General features: G+C 44.6%; 1 protein-coding gene across 1 annotated transcript in view; it reads left to right on the forward strand.

The window, feature by feature from the left end:
• LOC115088571 (transmembrane protease serine 12-like) overlaps window positions 1-26863 on the forward strand; it is a 188791-nt gene that overhangs the window by 104294 nt on the left and 57634 nt on the right. The window contains exon 3 of the mRNA XM_029596829.1: window positions 18267-18532. Coding sequence (XP_029452689.1) covers window positions 18267-18532 — 266 coding nt within the window. The remainder of the gene's footprint in view (window positions 1-18266; window positions 18533-26863) is intronic.

Here is a 26863-nt window from a genome sequence, read left to right on the forward strand (position 1 = left end):
CTATTAATGTGAAAGGACTTCATCATTACCAAAAACGCTATCTATTAGAACGGGAGCTCATATCTAAGAGGGCGTCCATTGCAATGATACAAGAAACCCACCTACATAAACGGCATGAACGCTTATTGTCATTTCGGCAATTCCCCCATAGCTATCTTTCAGCGAGCTCTAAAGCAACAAAATGCATGGGTGTGGGCATTTTGATTAGCCGGGATTTGATTCATGATGTGATAGCCTCTTTTACTGATCCCCAAGGGAGATATGTTCTTCTAAAGTTCTGCCTGGGGACAGAAATTATCAACTTGGTTACTATATACGCTCCCAATATAGGACAGGGCCCCTTCTTTGATGCTATCAATGCCTTATTGGTAAAACATTCAGAGGAGCTTCTCATTATCAGGGGAGATTTTAATGTCACCTATAACCCTAAACTCGATAATTCCTCGCAAGTGTCCACTACACCCCAGCAAGCACGTTGGTCTCTTAAAACTCTTGTTACTCGGTGGGACTTGAAAGATATTTGGAGGCAAAGATATCTCCATTCACGCAGTTACTCTTACTAGGGATGTGCATCGTTTTTCTGACGGATGAAAATATCGTACCATATTTTCTAATCCATCAGGTACATGGTAGGAGCAATGGAAGGCCCACGCCATTTATTTAAGATGGTGCCGGCAGTCCATTGCTTCTACTATATGACAGGGGCCGGCCAATGGCACTGATAGCCCCTGTCTCATGGTAAGGGCAAAGGGCCATCGGCACCATTTTTGTTTACTGGTTGCTGACGGCCCGAGAGCAGGAGATCGCTCCCAGGACCCCCACTGGACCACCAGGTACTTTAGGAAAGTTTTGTGGGGGATTCTAAATAATTAGATTTAAAGGGTCAATTGGGGGGGGGGAGGGTTTCCGGCTCAGTTCAGCCAAAACAAAAAAAGCGGTCAGAACCCCGGGAAACAAAGATTTCCCACGGTTCAACGAACACGATTCCGGAAACTATTCCGGAACCTATTCACATCTCTAACTCTTACTATTCACATGCACATCAATCATATTCAAGGATTGATTTTTTTCTGGTGGGTATCCTGGTTCAGAATAGAGTAACAAAGGTAATTATCGACTCTATTACCTGGACAGATCATGCACCGGTATGGATGGAAGTACGGTTGGCTACAGCCCACCCAGGGGTATGATTTTGGCGGTTAAATGAATTATTGTTACAGGATGCCAGTTTCTTAAGGCGTTTAGGGGAGGGCATTCAAGAGTACTTTCAGTTTAATACCACTCTTGCACACACCTCCCCAGTGATTTGGGAATGCTCTAAAGCAATTGCATGGGGTTTAATTATCTCCCAAGCTACTTATTGCAAACAACAAAAGGGGAAAAGGAGGGTGCAATTGGTACAGGAGATAGCTCGGCTCACTCAGCTCCATCAACCTACACAAAGCCCTAAGACTTTCAGGGAGCTGTCTTTAGCACGGTCAGACCTTCAGACACTAGACTCTGAGGCTATCGCCCATGCTTTAGATATAACTAAACAGCACTATTTTGAGGAGGGGGACAAGGCGGGGGCCGGCTAGTAGCGAAGCATTTGCGTGCAGTATTAGCTCAAAATAATATAGCAAAATAAAGTCTGCGAGTGGCCAGATTGTTACCTCCTCTGAAGATATTAGAAAAAGTTTTTCTGAATTCTATGCCACTCTGTATACAGCTGACGAGACTATAGTGGAGGCAGATATGGATGCTTATTTAGAAACCTTATCTTTAGAGATGCTCAAGTCAGTACAGCAATCCTTTTTGGACAGCCTGTAAATTAAAGCCCCATAAGGGAGCTGGAGGTGCTATTTGCCATTAAAATGCTAAAAGTGGGCAAGTCTTCCAGTTTGGAAAATGTGGGAGAGAGGTTCTGGAAGCCAAATTTAGGATTTTAGGTAGGAAGCTGAAATCCAGAACCTCTAGGGTGGCATTCTCTGAAATGCTTCCTGTTCCACGTGCAGGTCCCCAGAGGCAGGCAGAACTCCAGAGTTTCAATGCGTGGATGAGACGATGGTGCAGGGAAGAGGGATTCAGCTTTATTAGGAACTGGGCAAACTTTTGGGGAAAGGGGAGACTTTTCCAAAAGGATGGGCTCCACCTTAACTAGAGTGGAACCAAGCTGCTGGCACTAACTTTCAAAAAGGAGATAGAACAGCTTTTAAACTAGAACAAGGGGGAAAGCCGACAGTCACTCAGCAGTGCATGGTTAGGAGAAATGTATCCTTGAAAGATACTAATGAAACAGGAGAGTTAGGGCATCCCAACAGAGAGGTTCCATTAAAAGCAAACATAGTCCAAGTGCCTATATGTAAAAATCACCGAAGCTAATGATTTCCAAATTATCCCTAAAAACTGAAAAGCAGGTTGTTAATACAAACAAAAAACACACTTTTGAAATGTCTGTATGCCAATGCCAGAAGTCTAAGAAATAAGATGGGAGAGTTAGAGTGTATAGCAGCAAATGATGAGATTGACATAATTGGCATCACAGAGACTTGGTGGAAGGAGGATAACCAATGGGACAGTGCTATATCAGGGTACAAATTATATCGCATTGATAGGGAGGATCAACTTGGTGGGGGTGTGGCACTTTATGTCCGGGAGGTTATAGAGTCCATCAGGATAAAGATCATACAAGACTAAATGCTCAGTAGAATCTATATGGGTAGAAATCCCATGTGTGTTGGGTAAGACTATAATGATAGGAGTATACTACCGTCCACTTGGACAAAATGGTCAGACAGATGATGAAATGCTCAGAGAAATCAGGGAAGCTGACCAATTTGGCAGTGCAATAATAATGGGAGATTTCAATTACCCCAATATTGACTGGGTAAATGTAAGTTCAGGACTTGCTAGAGACATAAAGTTCCTGGATGTAATAAGTGACTGCTTCATGGAGCAATTGATTCAGGAACCAACAAGAGAGGGAGCTATTTTAGATGTAATTCTTAGTGGAACACAGGATTTGGTCAGAGAGGTAATGGTGGTGGGGCCACTTGGCAACAGTGATCATAACATGATCAAATTTAAACTAATACCTGGAAGGGGGACAATAAGTAAATCTGCAGCTCTAACACTAAACTTTCAAAAGGGAAACTTTGATAAAATGAGGAAAATAGTTAGAAAAAAACTGAATGGTGCAGCTGCAAAGATTAAAAGTGTTCAACATGCATGGACATTGTTTAAAATACAATCCTAGAGGCGCAGTCCATATGTATTCCACACATTAAGAAAGGTGGAAGGGAAGGCAAAACGATTACTGTCATGGTTAAAAGGTGAGGTGAAAGGCTATTTTAGCCAAAAAAAACCCTTCAAAAATTGGAAGAAGAATCCATCTGAAGAAAATAGGATAAAATATAAGCATTGTCAAGTTAAGTATAAAACATTGATAAGACAGGCGAAGAGAGAATTTGAATTGAAGTTGGCCATAGAGGCAAAAACTCATAATAAAAACTTTTAAAAATATATCAGAAGCAAGAAACCTGTGAGGGAGTCGGTTGGACCATTAGATGACAGAGGGGTTAAAGGGGCTCTTAGGGAAGATGAGGCCATTGGAGAAAGACTAAATTAATTCTTTGCTTCCATGTTTACTAATGAGGATGTTGGGGAGATACCAGTTCCGGAGATGGTTTTCAGGGGTGATGGGTCAGACGAACTGAACGAAATCACTGTGAACCTGGAAGATGTAGTAGGCCAGATTGACAAACTAAAGAGTAGCAAATCACCTGGACCAGATGGTATGCATCCTAGGGTACTGAAGGAACTAAAAAATGAAATTTCTGATCTATTAGTTAAAATTTGTATCCTATCATTAAATTCATCCATTGTACCTGAAGGCTGTAGGGTAGCCAATGTAACCCCAATATTTAAAAAAGGCTCCAGGGGCGATCCAGGTAACTGTAGATCAGTGAGCCTGACTTCAGTGCCGGGAAAAATAGTGGAAACTATTATCAAGATCAAAATCGAGAGCATATAGAAAGACATGGTTTAATGGAACACAGTCAACATGGATTTACCCAAGGGAAGTCTTGCCTCACAAATCTGCTTCACTTTTTTGAAGGAGTTAATAAACATGTGGATAAAGGTGAACCGGTAGATGTAGTATACTTGGATTTTCAGAAGGCATTTGACAAAGTACCTCATGAGAGGCTTCTAAGAAAACTAAAAAGTCATGGGATAGGAGGCGATGTTATTTCGTGGATTACAAACTGGTTAAAAGACAGGAAACAGAGTAGGATTAAATGGTCAATTTTCTCAGTGGAAAAGGGTAAACCGTGGAGTGCCTCAGGGATCTGTACTTGGAGCGGTGCTTTTCAATATATATACATAAATGATCTGGAAAGGAATACGATGAGTGAGGTTATCAAATTTGCGGATGATCAAAATTATTCAGAGTAGTTAAATCACAAGCAGATTGTGATACATTACAGGAGGACCTTGCAAGACTGGAAGATTGGACATCCAAATGGCAGATGAAATTTAATGTGGACAAGTGCAAGGTGTTGCATATAGGAAAAAATAAACCTTGCTGTAGTTACACGATGTTAGATTCCATATTAGGAGCTACCTCCCAGGAAAAAGATCTAGGCATTATAGTGGATAATACTTTAAAATTGTCGGCTCATTGTGCTGCAGCAGTCAAAAAAGCAAACAGAATGTTAGGAATTATTAGGAAGGGAATGGTTAATAAAACAGAAAATGTCATAATGCTTCTATATCGCTCCATGGTGAGACCGCACCTGGAATACTGTGTACATTTCTGGTCGCCGCATCTCAAAAAAGATATAGTTGTGATGGAGAAGGGCAACCAAAATGATAAAGGGGATGGAACAGCTCCCCTATGAGGAAAGGCTGAAGAGGTTAGGGCTGTTCAGCTTGGAGAAGAGACGGCTGAGGGGGGGATATGATAGAGGTCTTTAAGATCATGAAAGGTCTTGAATGAGTAGATGTGAATTGGTTATTTATACTTTCGAATAATAGAAGGACTAGGGGGCATTCCATGAAGTTAGCAGGTAGCACATTTAAGACTAATCGGAGAAAAGTTTTTTTCACTCAACACACAATAAAGCTCTGGAATTTGTTGCCAGAGGATGTGGTTAGTGCAGTTAGTGTAGTTGGGTTCAAAAAAGGTTTGGATAAGTTCTTGGAGGAGAAGTCCATTAACGGCTATTAATCAAATTTACTTAGGGAATAGCCACTGCTATTAATTGCATCAGTGGCATGGGATTTTCTTAGTGTTTGGGTAATTGCCAGGTTCTTGTGGCCTGGTTTGGCCTCTATTGGAAACAGGCTGCTGGGCTTGATGGACCCTTGGTCTGACCCAGCATGGCAATTTCTTATGTTCATATGGATGGTATGACGGGAACATACTATAAAAAATTAGCACATATACTTGTGACTTCTTTAACAGAAATGTTTAACTCCTTGAGGGTTGATAGCTCCCTTGCAACTCACGCTAACGTAGCAGGAATAACTATTTTGGCAAAACCGAGGAGGGACCCCACCTTATGCAGGTCCTATAGACCCATATCTTTGATCAATATGGACCTCAAGCTTCTGGCGAGAATATTGGCGGAGAGATTGAAAGCTGTTCTACTTATTCTAATACACAATGACCAAGGATGGATGAGCAACAATATACGCAAGGTGGTTGATCTGGTAAATTGGGTCAAATGTAGACAATCCCCCTCAATTTTACTAGCAATCGATGTTGAAAAGGTGTTTGACCTGGTGCACTGGCCTTTTTTATTCAAAGCATTACAGAAAATGGGTTTTGGAGGGTATTTTCAGAATTGGCTGGCCAAGTTATACGAGTCCCCTAAAGCCCGGGTGAAGGTGAGTGGTGGCTATGGCCCTAGTTTTAAAATATACCAAGGGGAACTAGACAAGGCTGCCCCCTATCTTCAATGCTCTTTCCTGTTTTTTTAGAGCCAGTGGCAACCAGGCTATGGGACTCAGAACGCATTTGGGGTGTAAAGGTAGCGGCCTCACAGTATAAGCTATCCCTCTTCGCCAATGACATCCTATTCACTCTTACCGAACCCTACAACTCATTGAGGGGGGTGGTGGATGAATTGGATAGCTTCCATAAGGTAGCAGTTTCAAGGTAAATTATGATAAATCAGAGATTCTAAATGTTAACCTATCTGGAACGGAGGTAGATCATATCACTAGGGATTTCCCATTTAGGTGGGCTAAAAAATCCATTAAATACTTGGGAGTTCACCTTGGCTCAGACTTATCCGAATTATTTGCACTTAGCTATGCTACCTCTGGAAGAAAATTGAGAAAGATTTAATCACATGGAATTGGGAACACTTTTCGTGGGTGGGCCGAATAGCGATTATTAAGACGAATATATTACCTAGGCTTTTATACTTTTTCTCAACTATACCCATCCGTATTTCTGTGAACATCTTAAAACTGTGGCAGAAAAAAATATTAGACTACATCTGGAAAAAAACAGCCCCCTTGCGTGGAAAGAGCTGAATTATATCTTCCTAAGAAAAATGGTGGATGGGGTGTCCCTAACCTGATGTATTTTGGTGCGGCACAACTTAGGGCTTTGGTAGATACTTTACAACCAACGAGAAGTTAAACAATGGGTGAGATTAGAACAAATAATAATCAATGGTTTAACTGGTGTATCTTTTATGCCATTTCAAATAGCTTCATACATTACTTATGTTAAATATGGCTATCATATGTTGTAGGACCCTCAGTCACAAAGTTTGTATATCAATCAAACTCTAAATTGGTGAAGAGTCACTTTACTTTATTTTAAATCCACTTTGTTTTGTTGATTTTTTATAATTTAAATTTTTCTTAAAATATGCAAGAATCTCCCAATATGCTGATGAACTTCAAGTTGTATAAATCATGGGAACAACACTTCATTTGGCAAGCATCAAATGCAAGTCCTGAATCCAAATCCATAATTCAATACATTTCAAAGCAAAATATTAACTGGGATTCGGGACTTGCATTTGATGCTTGCCAAATGAAGTGTTGTTCCCATGATTTATACAACTTGAAGTTCGTCAGCATGTTGGGAGATTCTTGCATATTTTAAGAAAAATTTAAATTATAAAAAATAAAAAAAAAAGTGGATTTAAAATAAAGTGACTCTTCACCAATTTAGAGTTTGATTGATATACAAACTTTGTGACTGAGGGTTCTACAACATATGATAGCTTCATACATTACTTATGTTAAATATGGCTATTTGAAATGGCATAAAAGATACACCAGTTGATTATTGTTTGTGGTATTACTTAGAGGTTTTCTGGAATACACGTAGTGTATTTTGGGCGGTGTTTGTGAGATTAGAACAAGCCATGCTAAGCAAGATGCTGCTGCAAGCACTACCCTGGCAGCCCAAAACGACTTGGAGACCAGTGACTTATATACCACTAGCGCTGGGGAATACGTTCAGAGTCTGGAATCAATGGAAGATCAAATTAGTGGGTTCTTTTAAATATTTTCAACTATCTTATTTGTTTCACAATACTAGCTTCCCAGCGGGGTTGGACTCCTCAGTTTTCTCTAAATGGGCTGTGGGGTGTATTGCCTGCATAGGGCACCTATGGAAGGAGGGCACTATGATGAGTCTCGCTGATTTCCAGGGTAAATACCCAGGGAATGCACAGCATTTCTTGAACTATGACCAGGTTCGCCACTTCTTGACAGCAATACAGGGAAACAAGTCTTTGCGTTTCTCTAAATCTTTATTCGAAAAGTATTGTGAGCACTCATGAAATTAAAGGGGTGATTTCAAAAATATATACATTGCTTAACGCTCTCTCACCATACAAGTTCTCTCATCTTACTGCCTGATCTCAGGACCTTGAAGCCCCCTTATCCGAGGATGACTGGGATTTGGTGTTCTTTAGGATTGCGAAAAGCTCCATAACTGCCTCTATACAGGAGCATTGTTCTAAATTATTATGTCACTGGCATTGACCCCAGTTAAACTGCATGCTATGTTCCCAGCCATTACTGACAAGTGTTGGAGAAATTGTGGACAGAAATGAACTTTTATACATATCTGGTAGCGCTGTCCTAAGGTGGTGGCTTTTTGGGATAAGATTTGTGGGTGGCTATCCACTTTGGTGGGGGAAGAGGTGTCACTGCAGCCCCAACAAGTTTTGTTAAACTTACCAGTGGAGGGCCTGACCAGGCCGATCCAAACTCTTTGCACTCAAGTATTTATAGCTGTTCGTTGTGAACTGGCAAGGGCATGGAAATGCTCTGATCCTCCTTCTCTACCAACCATGATACACAGACTTCACACACATTATCGTCTGTCTCGTCTATCAGCGATTAGGCAGGATAGATTACAGGTATTCCAAGCAATTTAGAAACTTGGTCACCTTTGAGCAATTGGCTGCAAGCTTAGACCTTAATCGGCTAAATGCTATGTGTACTGTCACAACCGAACAACAGACTTCAGGCTTTGGGATGACATTATCATTATATATTTACTAATTTAATGCTATTTCATGCTTATTTTTCTAGGCATGGGGGTTCCTTCTAGAGAGAAGGGGGGGGGGAAGTTATAGGTTGGGTACTGTAAAGACTCAACATGCTGTTGTTTGAACATGTTTATTATAATAGTATAAAAAGACCTGACAATATTGTATTGACGCACTGTATATGTCATGAGAGTTTACATGTGATAACTTGTTGTGGTTAATAAAAGTTCACATAAAAAAAAAAAAGAGAGAGGAGAGGGACTTCCGGTTAAGATGGCGGCATGTATGTAACGCTGGCAACATCGCAGCGAAACATCTTAGCGGCAAATTTCAAAATTTCGTGAAGGAAACTATGCCTCCAAAACGTAAGGGAAAGGTGAGGGTATTTCCAATGGAACCTTTACCCTCACCAATCCAACAAGAAATAGTACGCTTCTTGTCCCTACCGATGCATCCAGGAACCGATGATCCCGTTGGGTGAAGAGATGAGGGAGAATCTCTTGCGCTCTTGGAGGAGGCGTTGCTGAGCCCCGATGACAGAAGGCCGCCGGCACAGAGAGACGACGGCGGAGGTGGCGATGCTGACCCGGAAAATCCAAGTACTTCCGGGGTCACCGTCGCATTGGAGAAAAGTTTGGCCCCTGAAACGCCGAGGATGGGAACAACGACGGCTACAAACAGCGATATGGAACCCGCAGGAGGAAAGGAGATAGCTGCGGGGGAATTGCCGCTGCTGATACAGCTAGCCTCTGGAACCGCTGGAGATCCCCAGCCGCTTGTTGAAGCAGGTAGGGGAGACATCAGCGATACCGGCGATACAGGGGCCGTTCCTACTCCTTCCCTCCCCCCTAGCCCAGCCGGTGTGACCCTGCAAGGACTCTGGGATTTGGTAGTAGGGTTTAGGCTGGAGATGAAAAATGCTTATCAAACTTTGAATCAAGCCAACACTAAACAACTACAGGAATTGGCTGCTGTAGATTTGAAACTGACTGAGACAGATAAAAGGGTAACAGAATTGGAAAAAGAAACTGAAAAAACGAAAGATTTCAAAGCCATTGTTGCTAAGGACCGACTAAGACTGGACAGACGAATGGAACTATTGGAAAACAACTTTAAAAGTTTAAATCTTCGAATATTAAATTTTCCCCGTATTGCTGGAGAGACTCCATATATAACTCTTAGGAAATTTCTTATAGAAATTCTGGGTTTTGCTGAATTAGATATGCCGGTAATAAATACATGTTATTTTTTACCTATTTCCAAAAATAATAGGTCAAACGAGCCTTTTCAAGGCAATTTGACGAATTTCCTAGAAAACTCAGAATTGACTATCATTGATAAAGGTACTTTATTGATATCGTTAGTTACAAACTTTGAGGTGAATAAGATTATGAAGAGTTACTTCAGGAAATATCCAATTGTATTTCATGATTTAAACATAAAAATTTTCCCAGACTTAGCCCTGGCAACGCAACAGAGGCGTAAGCAATTCTTAAATCTGCGTGCTGAAGTTTTAGCTTTAGGATATACCTTTTTATTACGTTTCCCATGTAAGTGTTTAGTTAAAAGGAGAGACGAATGTAACATCTTCTTCTCTCCTGAACAATTGGCAGGATTCATTGAGTTAAAAAAACAACCCACATCCTCCCCAGAGACATGAATATAAAAGTAGGTGACCATGCCGTAGTATTCTTAACTATTTCCTAAAAAGTTTGTTATAATTGATTAAAAATTCTCCCTTTTTCTGTCCCTATCAAGAGATGTATTAGAATCATTGACTGTATTAATTAAGAAGTCATACATTACATATTTCCTTTGTTGCTAATTTTCTTTTTAATTTTATTTCTGTAATGACATCTGAGATTTCTGTTATAAATCTTTGATTTGTAATTTACTAAAAATATATAAATAAAGAATTTAAAAAAAAAAAAAAAAGAGAGATGGTGTTCCCCAACGGAAAGCTTTAAGGGGTAGATTTTCAAAGGGTTACGCGCGTAACCCCCGAAAAGCTACCCTAAGCTGCTCCTGCGCGCCGAGCCTATCTTGCATAGGCTCAGCGGCACGCACAAGCCTTGGGACGCGCAAAAAGGGGTGGGGCGTGGGCGTGGCGTTGCCGGAGCCTGCAGGCACAAGGGCCATTTGCCGCTGTGCCCAGGATCGTGGGCCGGCCGTCAGCTGGCACGTGTAACTTCTTCAATAAAGGTATAGGGGGAGTTTAGGTAGGGCTGGGGGGGGCAGGTTAGGTAGGGGAAGGGAGGGGAAGGTGCAGGGGGAGGAAGTAAATTTCCCTCCGAGGCCGCTCCGATTTCGGAGCGGCCTCGGAGGGAACGGAGGCAGGCTGTGCGGCTCTGCGTGCACAAGTTGCACAATTGTGCACCCCCTTGCGCGTGCCAACCCTGGATTTTATAACATGCGCGCGGCAGCGTGCACATGTTATAAAATCGGGCGTAAATTTGTTCGTGCCGGGTTGCGCGAACAAATCTACGCCCGCGCGCACCTTTTAAAATTTGGCCCTAAATGTAAAACAACTTATTTTGCATTGTATCCTGTACTAAACAGGCAGTCAGTGTAATTCTTGTAAAAATGGAATGACATGGTCATTTTTCTTTTTTCCAAAGATTAACGGACTGTGGTTTGGTTGGTTCCAAAAAAAGGCCTGAAAGACCTTGCCAACCCCTTCCAAATACCATCCCATTTCTAATCTGCTGGTTGAAAAAGACAGTTCTAATCCAATTTACAGAGTTTCTTGAGGAAAATAATTCATTAAACCTGTATCAGGCTGGCTTTCAAAAGCATAATAGCACTGAAACTCTGCTTGTTTTTCTCCAAGACCTGCTGTTATGTCATTTGGACAAGGGACATCCCTGCATAATTGTCTGTTTAGATCTGCAGCATTCAATGGGGCAGATTTTAAAAGCCCTGCGCGCCGGTGTGCCTATGTTGCATAGGCCGCCGGCGCACGCAAAGCCCCGGGACGTGTGTCGGGGCATGTCGGGGGCGTGTCAGGGGTGGCACGACATTCGGGGGCGTTCCAGGGGCGAGGCCATGGGCGTGGTACCAGCCCAGGGGTGTTCCGGGGGCGTGGCCGAGGCCTCCAAACCAGCCCCTGAGCCGGGGAATGGCCTGCCGGTGCGCACATGTTACGCCTGCCTCGGGCAGGCGTAACTTTCTGAACAAAGGTGTGGGGGGGGGGGGTTTAGTTAGGGCTGGGGGATGGGGAAGGTGGGGGGGGGGCCGGAAAAAAGTTCCCTCCGAGGCCGATTTCGGAGTGGCCTTGGAGGGAACGGAGGCAGGCTGCTCGGCTCTGTGTGCGCAGGTTGCATAATTGTGTACACCCCCCCCCGAGCTTGCCGACCCTGGATTTTATAACATCTGTGCGGTAGCGCGTGCATGTTATAAAATCGGGCGTAGATTTGTTCGCACCGGGTTGCGCAAACAAATCTACGCCCGCACATAACTTTAAAAATTTACCCCAATATGTTTAATCATGCATTATTATTGGATAGACTTACTTTATTTGGGATTGACAGTCAGGCAGAAGTGCCTAAAGATATAATGGTCCTTTTAAACATTAGCTAAAATTAGGTTGATACGTTTTGGCAGCAGATATTTTTAATCACTAATATATTTGTGTAATATAGAAATGATGGTTTAGCATTTTTTGTGGCTAAATATACTTATGCCACTGTTTTACCACCTACACTTGAATTCTGTGTCTACCACTCTCAATGAAAAAGTATTTCTTCATTTCTTTTTAGCCTTTTTGCCTTCAGTTTGACGACAACTTCTTGTCCTTGCGCTTCTTATTCTATGAAAAACTTAACATTCTCTGACCAGCTAGATATTTGAATATCTTTGTCATATCTTCTCTTTCCTTCTATATATGGGTTGAACTGCAGGCCATGCGCCATTTAGATTGTCCTTCTTTGAATTGCTTTGATCTTATTAATGTCCTTTTGTAGATATGGGGGCGGATTTTCATACTCCGCGAATAGGCCTACTTTTGTTTGCGCTCCAGGCGCAAACAAAAGTACGCTGGATTTTAGTAGATACGCGCGGAGCCGCGCGTATCTGCTAAAAACCTGGATCGGCGCGTGCAAGGCTATCGATTTTGTATAGCCGGTGCGCGCCGAGCCGCGCAGCCTACCCCCGTTCCCTCCGAGGCCGATCCGAAATCGGAGCGGCCTCGGAGGGAACTTCCTTTTGCCCTCCCCTCCCTTCCCCTACCTAACCCACCCACCCGGCCCTGTCTAAGCCACCCCCTTACCTTTGTCGGGGGATTTACGCCTCCCTCTGGGAGGCGTAAATCCCCGCGCGTCAGCGGGCCTCCTGCGCGCCGGGCCGCGACCTGGGGGCGGGTACGGAGGGCGCGGCCACGCCCCCGGACCGCCCCGGGCCGTAGCCACGCCCCCGTACCCGCCCCCAAAACGCTGCCGACACGCCCCCGAAATGCCGCGACGACCGGGCCCGCCCCCCGACACGCCCCCCTCGGAGAACCCCGGGACTTACGCGAGTCCCGGGGCTCTGCGCGCGCCGGTAGGCCTATGTAAAATAGGCTTACCGGCGCGCAGGGCCCTGCTCGCCTAAATCCGCCCGGTTTTGGGCGGATTTAGGCGAGCAGGGCTCTGAAAATCCGCCCCATGGTTTCCAGAACTAGACTCAGTACTTAAAGTGAGATCTCACTTAAGATCTTTACCCTAGTAGTGTAACTTCCTTTTTCCTATTAGTATAACTATCTTTTATGCACCTATGTATACTACTGGATTTCCCAACAGCTTTTGCATACTTACTGTCTACCATGAGATAGAACTAATTGGCATCTCAGAGAAATGTTGGAAGGAGGATAACCAATGGGATAGTGCCATACGAGGGTACAAATTATATCGCAATGATAGGGAGGAGCAACTTGGTGGGGAGGGGGTGGCAATTTATGTCCGTGAAGGCATAGGGTCCAACAGGATAAGGATCCTGCAAGAGACTAGTAGCTAGATTTTAAGAGTCTTGCGCAGGCGCATGTGTGTGCACTTTTGCTGGCCAATGCCGATTTTATAACATGCTTGTGTTTATGCATGCGTTTTATAAAATCCGCTATCTGCACATACAATTTTATATTGATGCATGCTTGTGTTCGCGTCTGCTGTCTCATGCGCGTAAATGGGATTTTAGTAGATGCACGCGGTGATGCATTAGGGCCTATTTCCCGGTTCCCTTCCAGTTTGCCCCTGTAAAGGAGCAGACTTCCTAAACCCCCTACCTAACCTGCCTCCCTTTTACCCTACTAGTCCTGACCCATAAAACCCCAATGACTACCCTAGATGTTTTGTTTTACTACTGAACTGCAGTCCATAGATGCAGCAACTTACACGGTCGTCCGATCCTGGCGTGTGCAACTTGAACTTAATGGCGCTGTCCCAGCCTGCCCATGCCATGCCCTGCCCCGCACCTTTTTGCAAAATCCTTTCCAATGCATGTACCAGGAGATATGCGTGTGGCTGCGAGCCTCTTATAATACACATGTGACGGGGTTGCGTGGATCTCCTGGATTTGCCGCATGTAGGGCTTTTAAAATTCACCCTTTAAATGCACAAAGTGAGTATCGCTGTCGCTCCTTGTAACCTTGGGCAAGTCACTTTACCCTCCATTGCCTCAGGTACAAAACTTAGATTGTAAGCCCTCTGGGGATAGGGAAATACCTACAGTACCGGAATGTAAACCGAATTGATATCTCAGATTGAACGTCGGTATATAAAAAATAATAAATAAATAAACAGAATAGGATCTTTATGGGTAGAAATCACATGTGTGTTGGGGAAGAGTATAGTGATAGTTGTATACTTCCGTCCACCTGGCCAAAATGATGAGACAGATGCAGTAATAATGAGAGTTTTCAATAATCCCAATTCTCATAGGGTAAATGTAACATCAGGACCTGCTAGAGAGATAAAGTTCCTGGATGGAATAAGTGACAGCTTTATGGAGCAATTGGTTCAAGAAGTAACTAGAGAGGGAGTTATTTTAGATCTAATTCTTAGTGATGAAAGAGGTAACGGTGGTGGGGCCAATTGGCAACGTGATCATAATGACTGGAAGGGGGACAATAAGTAAATCCACGGCTTTAGCACTAAACTTTAAAAAGAGAAACCTTGATAAAATGAGGAAAATAGAAAAAAACCTGAAAAGTGCAGCTACAAAGGTTAAGAGTGTACAACAGGTGAGGACATTATAAAAAAAATACCATCTTAGAAGTGCAGTCCAGATGTATTCCACGCATTAAGAAAGGTGAATGGAAGGTCAAACAATTTCCAGTATGGTTAAAAGGTGAGGAGAAAGAGGATATTTTAGCCAAAACATCTTCCTTCAAAAATAGAAGAAGGATTCATCTGAAGAAAATAGGAAAAAGCATAAGCAGTCAACTTAAATGTAAAACATTGATAAGACAGGCTAAAAGAGAATTTGAAATGAAGTTGACCATATAAGCAAAAACGTATTTAAAAAAAAACAACTTTTTAAAATATATCCAAAGCAGGAAGCCTGTGAGCGAGTCTGTTGGACCATCAGATGATTGAGGGGTTAAAGGGGCACTTAGGGAAGATAAGACTATCATGGAAAGACTAAATGAATTCTTTGCTTCGGTATTTACTGAGGAGGATGTTGGGGAGATACCCATTCCGGAGACTGTTTTCAAGGGTGACAATTCAGATGAACTAACTAAAATCATGGTGAACCTGGAAGATGTAGTAGGCCAGATTGATAAACTGAAGAGTAGCAAATTATCTGGACCAGATGGTACACATCCCAGGGTTTTGGAAGAACTAAAAAATTAAATTTCAGACCTATTACAAGTACCGTATTTTTCGCTCCATAAGACGCACCTGACCATAAGACGCACCTAGGATTCAGAGGGGGAAAATTTAAAAAAAAAAAATTGTGCTAAACCGGCTCTGCGTCTGGGCGTCTTATGGAGCAAATTAGGGGAGTGCATAGCTTTTTTTTTCTCCCCATTTTGTTTTCGGGTCTGGGGAGGGCCATTTCGGTCCACTCCCCAGATCAGAAAACTTTTCTTTCTCTGGGAACCCCCAACCCCCCCCCCCCCATCCCAACCCAACCCTTTAAATTAACAACCTCCACCCCCCTGACCCCCCAAGACCTGCCAAATTAATTTCCTGCAACCCCCCACCCTCCTGACCCCCCCAAGACCTGCCGAATTAATTTCCTGCAACCCCCCACCCTCCTGACCCCCCCAAGACCTGCCAAACGTCCCTGGTGGTCCAGCGGGGGTCCAGGAGCGGTCCGGGAACGATCTCCTGGGCGTGAGCCGTCGGCTGCCAGTAAACAAAATGGCGCCGACGGCCCTATGCCCTCACTATGTCACTGAGACCGACCGCTGCTATTGGTCGGTCTCAGTGACATAGTGAGGGCATAGGGCCGTCGGCGCCATTTTGTTTACTGGCAGCCGACGGCCCTATGCCCACACTATGTCACTGAGACCGACCAATAGCAGCGGTCGGTCTCAGTGACATAGTGAGGGCATAGGGCCGTCGGCGCCATTTTGTTTACTGGCAGCCGACGGCCCACACCCAGGAGATCATTCCCGGACCCCCGCTGGACCACCAGGGATGTTTGGCAGGTCTTGGGGGGGTCAGGAGGGTGGGGGGTTGCAGGAAATTAATTTGTCAGGTCTTGGGGGGGGGGGGGGGTCAGGAGGGTGGGGGGTTGTAGGAAATTAAGTCGGCAGGTCTTGGGGGGGTCAGGAGGGTGGGGGGTTTGTTAGATTTTTGTTTGGTTTTTTTTTATATTCGCTCCATAAGACGCACATACATTTTCCTCCCACCTTTGGGGGAAAAAAAGTGCGTCTTATGGAGCGAAAAATACGGTAATTTTTAACCTATCAATAAAATCATCTGTTGAACCTCAAGACTGGAAAATGGCCAGTGTAACCCCAGATATACAAAAAGGGCTCCAGAGGTGATCCGGGAATCCATAGACCAGTGATCCTGACTTCAATGCCGGGAAAAATTGTGGAAACTATTATAAAGATTAGAATCACAGAACATATAGATAGACATGATTTAATGGGACACTGCAAGCATGGATTTACTCAAGGGAAGTCTTGCTTCACAAATATGCTTTATTTTTTTGAAGGGGTGAATAAGTATGTAGATGAAGGTGAACTGGTAGCTCCCTAGACTAAGGGGCACTCCATGAAGTTAGCAAGTAGCACATTTAAAATAAATCTGAGACAATTCTTTTTCACTCAGCACAGTTAAGCTCTGGAATTCATTGCCAGAGGATGTAGGTAAGAAAGCGAATATAGCTGGGTTTAAAAAAGATTTGGAAAAGTTCCTGGAGGAGAAGTCCATAAACTGCTGTTAATCAATAGGGAATAGCCACTGTTTGTTGCCAACACTAGTAGCATGGGATTTATTTAATGTTTGGGTACTTGCCAGATACTTGTGACTTGGGGGTCATTTACCAAGCGGATTGCACGCGATACCAAGATGGGGGCAGGGTCGGGGCGGCGTCAGCCCCGGAAAAGGAGGAGTCGGGGCGGCACCGGGGCTGATGCTGTGAAGACTGCACCGACAGCGAAAGGTAAGCACCTTTATCGCTGTCAGTTTCGTGCCGAATAACTCACCTTTTATGGTGTAGTTATTTGGCGCGACGCCGGCAGCGATTGCACTGCAGAGGTGCAATCGCTGCCGGTTATCGCAGGACCGCCCCCCCCCCCCCCCCCCCCGTTTCGCCCCCCTGCCCCCCGTTACTGTGGGATTCATTATGCCTTGCGGCATTAGTAAATCCAGCCCTTGGATTGGACACTATTGGAGACAGGATACTGTGCTAGACGGACACTTGGTCTGACCCAGTATAGCCTGTTTTTATCACCCAGAGGATTCTTTTCTATTTTGTGATTTAATAGTATTTACCTTTGGATTTCTGCATCTCAAATGCATAATTTTGTTTTTTTTGTATTATAGCACAGCTGCCAAATCATTGATCATTCTTCTAATTGTTTAAAATTATCTTTCATCTTATTTATCTTCCCTGGCATGTCTGCTCTGTTGCAGATTTTCATATCATTTGCATACAGTTACACTTTGCTTCTAGCCCTTCTACAATGTCAAGAGTGCTGGAACATTTGTGAAAGTTGGTGACAAGAGTGAGGGGGACCAAAACCTTTTCTCCCTTAGACCACAAACAGTCTTGTCCTGCCCTCCTCCCCCCTTGACTACATTGCAGTCTCCTTTTTCCCCTTGCAGATCTTACCCCAAAGCATGGGGAAAAACTGCTAGAACACCAGTTCTGGTTTCATGTCAATAGCAGAGGGTATTAAGAGCAGGAACAACTGAGGCAGCATGTGCTCAAATGCTCTGCTTCCTCCTGCCTTCTGTGTGAGAAGGCTAGGGCCTGTAAACACATGAGGCCTCAGTTCTTGTTCTCACTACCTCCTGTCACCACCATTTATGGAGTAGGCTCAGACACCATAGGAGTTTTCTCTGCATCTCAAAATAAGGACCAAAGAGAGAGAACAAAATTTAATTTAAAAAAATGGGTGGAGGACTGTGGCATCTTATCTTTTAAAAGTGGAGGAGCCATGGTTTCTTGGCAATGCTCCCATTCCCCATTCCAGTGCCACTGCACAATGTCACTAATAAAGATATTAAAGAGGATAATTTTAGCACTGATGTTTGTAGCATCCTACTGGTCACTTTCCCTTCACCTTCTCTGATTTTAATCAGTAATTTTATTTTCTTGCAGGAATTCAGGACATTGGAGAGCTGTATTTGGTCTTCATAATATGTTTTATCGCAGCCAGGTGACTGAAGTACGACTAATTAATGGCATTATTATTAATAAAAATTATGTAGCAGAAAACATGGATAATGATATAGCATTACTTGAACTGAAACAGCCTGTAGCATTCAATAGCTACATCCAGCCTATCTGCTTGCCAAATAACACTGTAGAAGATATGGATTTGTCAGGATGCTTTATAACTGGCTGGGGAACAACGTCGCATGGCGGTGAGCATTTTTATAATCTTGGTGGCATGTTTGAGAACGTAGATACTGATTCAACTTTTATTCATGTGTACATTGCTTGTGTTCAATGGTACATTACATGGATAAGCACATTTTTGCTGTTTGAGTATGAAAAGCCTTCATATAAGCTACTATAAGTCCAAATGGGAGGGACAGCAATATATTCTATTTATTTTTTATTTTTATTTATTTATTTAAGGTTTTTATATACCGGCAATCATGAGAACATATCTTGCTGGTTTACATGAAACGGGAGTGCATTAAATACATCAAACTAGAACTCAGGTGACCGAAAGTACAGTTACAATTAACAAGGGTGGCAGAACTTGGTGAAGAGGAAGAAGAAGGAAAGAATAAATGGTTAAACGATATACAAGTCACATTACAAGTTATGTACAAATGGCATGATTAATGGCTGAATGTTTTGAGGAGTCCTTGGGTTGTGTCCTTGGATTGTGTCATTAAATTGTGTCTTGGAAAGCTTGCTTGAATAACCAAGTCTTAAGTCTTTTCCTAAAAGTTGGGAGGCAAGGTTCCAGTCTGAGATCTGTGGGCAGTGAATTCCACAGAAGGGGGCCAGCTGTGGAGGTGGCGCGATCTCTTAGGGTAATGTGTCTAGTCGTTTTTGCAGGGGGAACTTGGAGTGTGCCTCTATAAACATCTCTGGTAGGTCTTGTCGAGTTGAATACTTGGAGAGGAAATTGAAGATCGAGGGAAGTGCATTGATGTATAGTTTTGAAAATGATACATATGGTTTTGTACATGATACGGAAGTATACGGGTAGCCAATGTAGCTCTTTCAGGATGGGAGATATGTGGTCTCTTTTTCTTGTGCCTGTTAGTAGTTGGGCTGCTGAATTTTGCACCATCTGTAATGGTTTGGAATAGGAAGAAGGCAGACCTAGCAATAGGGAGTTGCAATAGTCTAATTTTGAAAAAATGACTGCCTGGATGATCGTTCTGAAGTCTTGAGCATGGAAGAGAGGTCTTATCCTTTTCAAAACTTGGAGTTTATAGAAGCAGTCTTTGGTTGTTTTGTTGATGTGTGCCTTGAAGTTTAGCCGGTTGTCCAATAACACTCCTAAGTCTCTAACTTGTGCAGTAGGTAGGTTGGTGGGAAGAGTAATGTTAGGTGTATTGTTCTCGGGAGAGATGAGTAGGATTTCTGTCTTGGAGGAATTTAAGATGAAGTGAAGGCTGTTGAGAAGTTGTTTGATTTTTTGGTGGCATGATTCCCAGTAGTCAAGAGTTTTAGAGTATGTGTCTTTGACGGGGATGATGATTTGAATATCATCTGCGTATAGGAAGTACTTTAGATTGAGGTCAGTGAGAAGTTGGCAAAGAGGAAGCAGGTAAATATTGAATAGAGTCGGAGATAATGAAGAACCTTGTGGGACTCCTATGGCAGAGTCAAATCTTGAGGATTCCTTGTTTTGGAGTTTAACTTTGTAACCTCTGTTGTTGAGAAAGGTTTTGAACCAAGATAGGACTGTGCCGCAGATTCCTATGGACGATAACTGGTTTAAGAGGATGGTGTGGTTGACCGTGTCGAACGCTGCTGATAGGTCTAACAAGATCAATAGAAAAGAGTTTCCTTTGTCGAGGCCCAGTAAGATATGGTCTGTCAACGAAGTGAGGAGGGATTCTGTGCCTCGATTTTTACGGAAGCCGTGTTGTGGGATGAAGAGAAGATTGTTGTCTTCGATGAAATCTGAGAGTTGAGAGTTCACTAGTTTTTCCATGATCTTGGCGATGAATGGGAGGTTAGCTATGGGGCGGAAGTTGTTAGGGTCCTTCGGGTCTAGGTTGGGTTTCTTTAGGAGTTTCTTTAGGAGCGGTGAGATTGAGGCCTATTTATCTAGTCGATCCCCAAAATAAATGTAAAATTTTAAATTTTTGAAAATCACATGACCACTTACCCATAGATACGATTTGGGGGAAGTGAGCAAGAGTGAAGGAGGGGGTCGTTGCCCTCCCCGAGGCCTACCTGGTGCCGAGGACCCCGAGGAACCATCTGCCGGCAGGAAGTGCTGGGGGAGCGGCTGAGTGACGTCAGCAAGGGCGTCCCCCCCACCGACGATAAGAGCAGCGGTGCAGCGAGCAGAACCGGGGAAGTGAGCGAGAGTGAAGGAGGGGGTCGTTGCCCTCCCCGAGGCCTACCTGGTGCCGAGGACCCCGAGGAACCATCTGCCAGCAGGAAGTGCTGGGGGCGCGACTGAGTGAAGTCAGCAAGGGCGTCTCCCCACCGACGAAAAGAGCAGCGGTGCAGCGAGCAGAACTGGGGAAGTGAGCGAGAGTGAAGGAGGGGGTCGTTGCCCTCCCCGAGGCCTACCTGGTGCCGAGGACCCCGAGGAACCATCTGCCGGCAGGAAGTGCTGGGGGCGTGGCTGAGTGACGTCAGCAAGGGCATCCCCCCACCGACGATAAGAACAGCGGACGTGCGGTGCACCACCGCCGCCGGCGCACCTCCTAAGCCGCGCGCTCCAAAGGGGCGCGCGGCTTGGTCCGGGGCTTAGTCCGGAGGAGTCCGGTGTGTATATTTTTGTTTTATAATTGATTAAGACTTTCCTATTCATGGGCAGAAAAAGGAAGGCAAAAATCCTAACATCCTCACCAGTGTTACAAAATCGCACCGGCCCCATGGACCATCACGTCACCCGACCGATGGAAAAGCCACAAGAGGACAGTTTGGGAGCTGTGTCATTAGTCTCCCTTAGTCCTGGCGAAGGACCATCTTCTCCACCCCAGCCGAATCTGGAAACATCAAGAGAGACAGCAATCAGTCTGGTAGGAGCAGTCTATGGGGAGTCAGGAAGGCTACAACAACCTGACACCCCTAAGACTGAAGAAATAAGACCTTCTTTAACTTTGGAAGTATCTAAAGTTAAGCTCCCAGTTGATATACAATGTAGCACTGATCCGGTATTAATACCGGACAATGTTACATTGGCTGACCTTGGGCGGATGATATCACGACTTGATAAAAATGTTGTGTTGATGAATAACTCCTTGTCCACTGTGATTAATGCAAATAGGGAGTCAATAGAAGAACATACTAAGAAAATTATTTAATGTGAGAAAGATGTTAATGTCTTGTCTAATAAGGTACAATTAATGCAGAATTCTGGTAATGTGTTTATTCGTGATAGTATTGTCATGCATAAAGAAATTGAATATATAGAGAATATGTTAAGATCAAAAAATTTAAGAATTACAAATTTTCCTTTAACGCATTTATTATCTCCAGAAGAGATGTTTAAAAAAATTTTGAGAGAAGTATTACTTTATGAAGACAAAGCTATCCCAAAAGTATCTAGGATATTTTATTTTCCCTTAAAAAGAATTAAAAAGGAGGAAGGAAATGTGGCTACAGAAACCCCTTCTAGTATAGGGGTATCTACGTTTTTGGAAGAGTCCATTGATATAATCAACAAGAGAGCTACCCTTTTTATTTCCTTTGTAACAGAACAGGACAAGGAGGGTGTATTCAAAAAGTTTTTTGGTTGTAAAGATGTGCCTTTCTGTGGTCAAAAGATACAAATTTTCCCCGACGTGGCTCGGGCTACACAAGTAAGGAGGAAACACTTCCTGAAATTAAAAGATCAAGTGGTAGCATTAGGAGCCACTTTCTTTTTGAAATTTCCATGCTTATGTTTTATAACTTACCAGGGTAAAAAAATTGTCTTTTCTGACCCATCACATCTTGAAATGTTTTTGTCAGACAAAAATCAAGTAGTGTGTTCAGAGAATGATGTCCAATAGAAGTAAAAACCACTCCTTCTCTCTCAGGTGGAATTTGTACTAGGAGTTCATTTATAGAATAGAACTCCTAGGTTATAAGATATATATGAGTAAATATATATTATTTCTTTCTATTCCCCCTCAATTATATGATATGTTTGCAAGTATAAAGATATGGTTATATATTATATGATATGAAATATTGAATGTACAACATATTTTCCTGTTATTTCATAGAGGTGTCTGTAATGAAAACGATAAAGTTTAAATAAAAAAAAAAAAAACGATTTGACACTTGTTGAAAAAACTTAAATAGTGCCACTGTCTTCGTTGTAGTGTGGTTTCTCACAGGACAAGCAGGATGGTAGTCCTCACATATGGGTGACATCAGAGGATGGAGCCCAATCACGGAAAACTTCTATCAAAGTTTCCAGAACTTTGATTGGCCCCTACTGGGCATCCCTTCAGTCTTCTTTTTTCCACGCAGCAGTTGCCTCAAGGTAAAGGAGCTCTGAAGAGATTCCTGACAGGAATTTTCCTCACGGAATTACTAAAAGTTCAATTGCCCCACAGGGGTCCCTCCTCTAACTTTTCTCAGTCCGCGGTACTCCGGTAAGTTTTTACCCGATTTCCATCGAGTTTGGCCCTTGCGGCCTACTGGCCGTCGACCATACCGCGGCTCAATTTTTTTCCATGACCATGGCGTTGGGGTTTCGTCAGTGCCCGGACTGAACCCACACCATGTCTATCACAGACCCCCATAAAGTCTGTGTAATGTGCCTAGGACGCGAGCACGATGTCTTGACCTGCACCAAATATGCCCTAATGACACCGAAGGGTCGCAAGGCCAGAATGGAGAAGATGGAATTTCTCTTCCATGCTCAAACCCCGACTCCGTCCATTGCATCGACGTCGTCAGAACCGGCACCGTCAACTTCGCACCGGCATCGACCACCGACCTGTGACCAACCGGCATAGATGACTTCTTGGCCATCGACACCCTCTACTCCCCCTCAGGATCAAGGTGATCGCAGGGAGAAACATCGCCATCGACACCGTAAGACTCGGACCATCGAGGGAGCGAAATCATCGACCTCGCCATCGTCCGAGCCGCTGTCGAAGAGACCCCGTCCAGGAAAGGCACAGACTATTCCTGCGACCGGGTCACCGAGGCAACCCTCACCCGACTGGGGATCGGGAGCTATGACTCTGCCTTTAACGGTGGTCCCTCCGGCTATGCCTCTGCCTACTTCTGTTCCGGAGCCGGGGCTGCTTGCTCCAGGTCTCCGAGAAGAACTGGACCGGATGATTTAGGAGGCCATCGACAAAGCGATGCAATGTCTTCAGGTTCCTCCGACACCGGCATCATCTGTGGAACCGATCATCGACCCGATTCCAGCAGCGCTGGCACCGCTGCTATCCAGGATGGAAGCGCTTATGGCCGCTTTTCCACCGATGGCTCCCGGGTCTCCGATGCCCTCCCCACTAACAGCATCATCGGGAGGAGAAACACCGTTCCGCATCCCTCCATCGGAAGTTCTGCCTCAGCCATCGATACCAATAGGTCCTTCACCACCGACCCATCCATCGGTGCCAATACATCCGACAGCGCCACCGAGTCATCCCTCGATGCCTGCACCAGTGCCTTTGATGCCATCATCGGTGCCCCCGATAATTCCTACGATTCCTTCGGAGCCTAGACCAGGACCTTCAGGTATTCAACCACCCTGTCCCCCTCTAGTTCCTAGGGGAGCAGGTGCTGATCCTTATGATACCTGGGGTGATGATACTTGAACAGACACCGATGATTTACCTTCACCACCTTCACCCACTGAGAGTAGAAGCATTCTCCTCCAGAGGACCTCTCCTTTATAAACTTTGTGAAGGAAATGTCTGTATTTGTTCCCTTCCAATTGCAGACTGAACAGGATGATAGGCACCAGATGATGGAGTTGCTCCAATTCCTGGATGTCCCCAAGGTAATCACTTCTATTCCCATTCATCAGGTCCTTCTCGATCTTCTCAAGACGACCTGGGAGCATCCTGGATCAATTGCTCCAGTACATAGGAAAGCTGACACTACCTATTTGGTGCAGTCAGCCCCAGGTTTTCAAAAATCACAGCTTGATCACCACTCGGTCGTTGTAGAGTCTGCTCAAAAGAGGGCGAAGAGGTCAAAGCCTCACTCATCTGTTCCTCCTGGAAAGGAACAGAAGTTCCTAGATAACATTGGTCACCGAGTATTCCAAAGGGCCATGCTCATCTCCCGCATTGCAGCCTTATCAGCTTTATATGACCCAATATAACAGGGTCATTTTTAAGCAGATACAGGACTTCTCAGACTCCCTGCCTCAGCAATTTCAAGAACAATTGCAAGCCCTAGTAAACAAGGGTTTTGAAGTAGGTAAGCATGAGATTAGAACATCTTATGACATTTTTGACACCTCTACCAGAGTGTCTGCAACTGCTATTTTGGCGAGACGGTGGGCCTGGCCCAAGTCTTCGGACCTTCGCCCAGAAGTACAATACAGGTTATCCGACTTCCCTTGTATTGGAGATAATCTGTTTGGCGAACAGATTCAACGGACAGTGGCAGAGTTAAAGGACTATCATGAAACCCTGAGACAGCTCCCTTTGATGCCTTCTGACTTCTCCTCAAAACAGCCCTCCGAAAGGACTCAAAGAAGTCCTTTCGGAGGGCTGTTTCTGCCCGAAAAAGTCCTACCCGCCACCAACCAGATTCCGTTCCTCGACACCTTTTCAAAAAGCCCAGTCTCATCAGACACGGAAACAAAAACCGCAAGCAGCTGCTCAACCAGGTCTTGCTTCAGGTTTTTGACTTCTACCTAGAGAGCAGCAGCCAGCTTCCATTGCCTAACATACCAGTGGGAGGTCGATTGTGCCGCTTCACCAACATATGGCACTCAATCACCTCAGACCAATGGGTACTGGCGATAATTGCTCAGGGTTACCATCTGAACTTTCTCTCCGTGCCACTGGACTCCCCACCTCTACCGACGTGGAGAACATCCGATCACTCCATCCTTCTGGATCAGGAGGTCTCCCTTCTTCTCCAGTCCAAGGCAATAGAACCCGTACCCTACTCTCAGCACAGCCTAGGATTCTATTCCTGGTACTTTCTAATCCCCAAAATATCGGGAGGCGTTCATCCTATTTTGGACTTACGGGCCCTCAGCAAGTACCTCCAGCGAGAGAAATTCAAGATGATAACCTTAGGCTCGCTTCTTCCTCTTCTACAAAGAGGAGACTGGCTCTGCTCTCTGGACCTCCAGGACGCATACACTCATATTGTGATAACTCCATCTCATCGCAAATACCTGAGGTTTCTAGTAGGCCCCAAGCACTATCAGTACCGAGTGCTTCCATTCGGCCTAGCGTCTGCGCCACGAGTCTTCACAAAATGCCTCGTAGTAGTTGCAGCCTTCCTCAGGACTCAAAGTGTTAACGTCTACCCCTTTCTAGACGATTGGTTAATCAGGGCTCCCACTCAGCAAGCTGCTCTGTCATCCCTCAATCTAACCTTACACACTCTAATTTCATTAGGATTTCTTATCAACTATGACAAATCCTACTTAGTCCCATCTCAAACCTTGTCGTTCATTGGGGCAGACTTGGACACCTTGCAGGCAAAGGCTTTTCTGCCTCGACAACGAGCTCTCACTCTCGTGTCTCTTGCACACCAGCTGCAGTCTCAGCACTCCGCGACTGCATGCCACTTTCTCATCCTCCTGGGACACATGGCGTCCTCAGTTCAGGTCACACCAATGGCCCGTTTGGCCATGAGAGTCATGCAGTGGACTCTAAGGTCTCAAAGGACTCAAAGCATTCAGCCCCTGTCGACCATTGTCCACGTAAAAGACTCACTGGTGGAAAAATCAGATCAATCTCCTCCAAGGCTTGCCCTTTCAGGCTCCAGACCCTCAATTAACTCTCACCACCGATGCTTCCAACCTCGGTTGGGGAGCCCATGTGGCTAATCTGCAGACACAAGGATCTTGGTCTCCAGAGGAATCCAAACACCAAATAAATTTCCTGGAGCTTCAAGCAATCGGATTTGCTCTCAAGGCATTTCAGGATCGCCTCTCAAATCAAGTTATCCTGATCCAGACGGACAACCAGGTGGCCATGTGGTACATCAACAAACAGGGAGGCACGGGCTCCTTCCTTCTGTGTCAGGAAGCTGCACAGATATGGGCGGAAGCTCGCTCCCATTCGATGTTCCTCAGAGCCACCTACTTGCCGGGAGTGGACAATGTGTTGACAGACAAGCTGAGTTGCATCTTTCAACCGCACAAGTGGTCTCCCAACCCCTCATCAGCGGACTCCATCTTCCAACAATGGGGATAGCCTCAGATAGACCTCTTCGCGTCTCCTCAAAACCGCAAAGTAGAGAACTTCTGCTCTCTCATTCGCAGCAAACTCTCAGCCTAGAGACGCATTCTCCCTCTCGTGGGCAACCAGTCTACTTTATGCATTCCCTCCACTTCCTCTTCTCTTGAAGACTCTCATGAAGTTACGTCAGGACAAGGGAACCATGATCCTGGTAGCACC

The sequence above is a fragment of the Rhinatrema bivittatum genome, chromosome 3, assembly GCF_901001135.1.
Source record: "Rhinatrema bivittatum chromosome 3, aRhiBiv1.1, whole genome shotgun sequence".
Lineage (NCBI taxonomy): Eukaryota > Metazoa > Chordata > Amphibia > Gymnophiona > Rhinatrematidae > Rhinatrema > Rhinatrema bivittatum.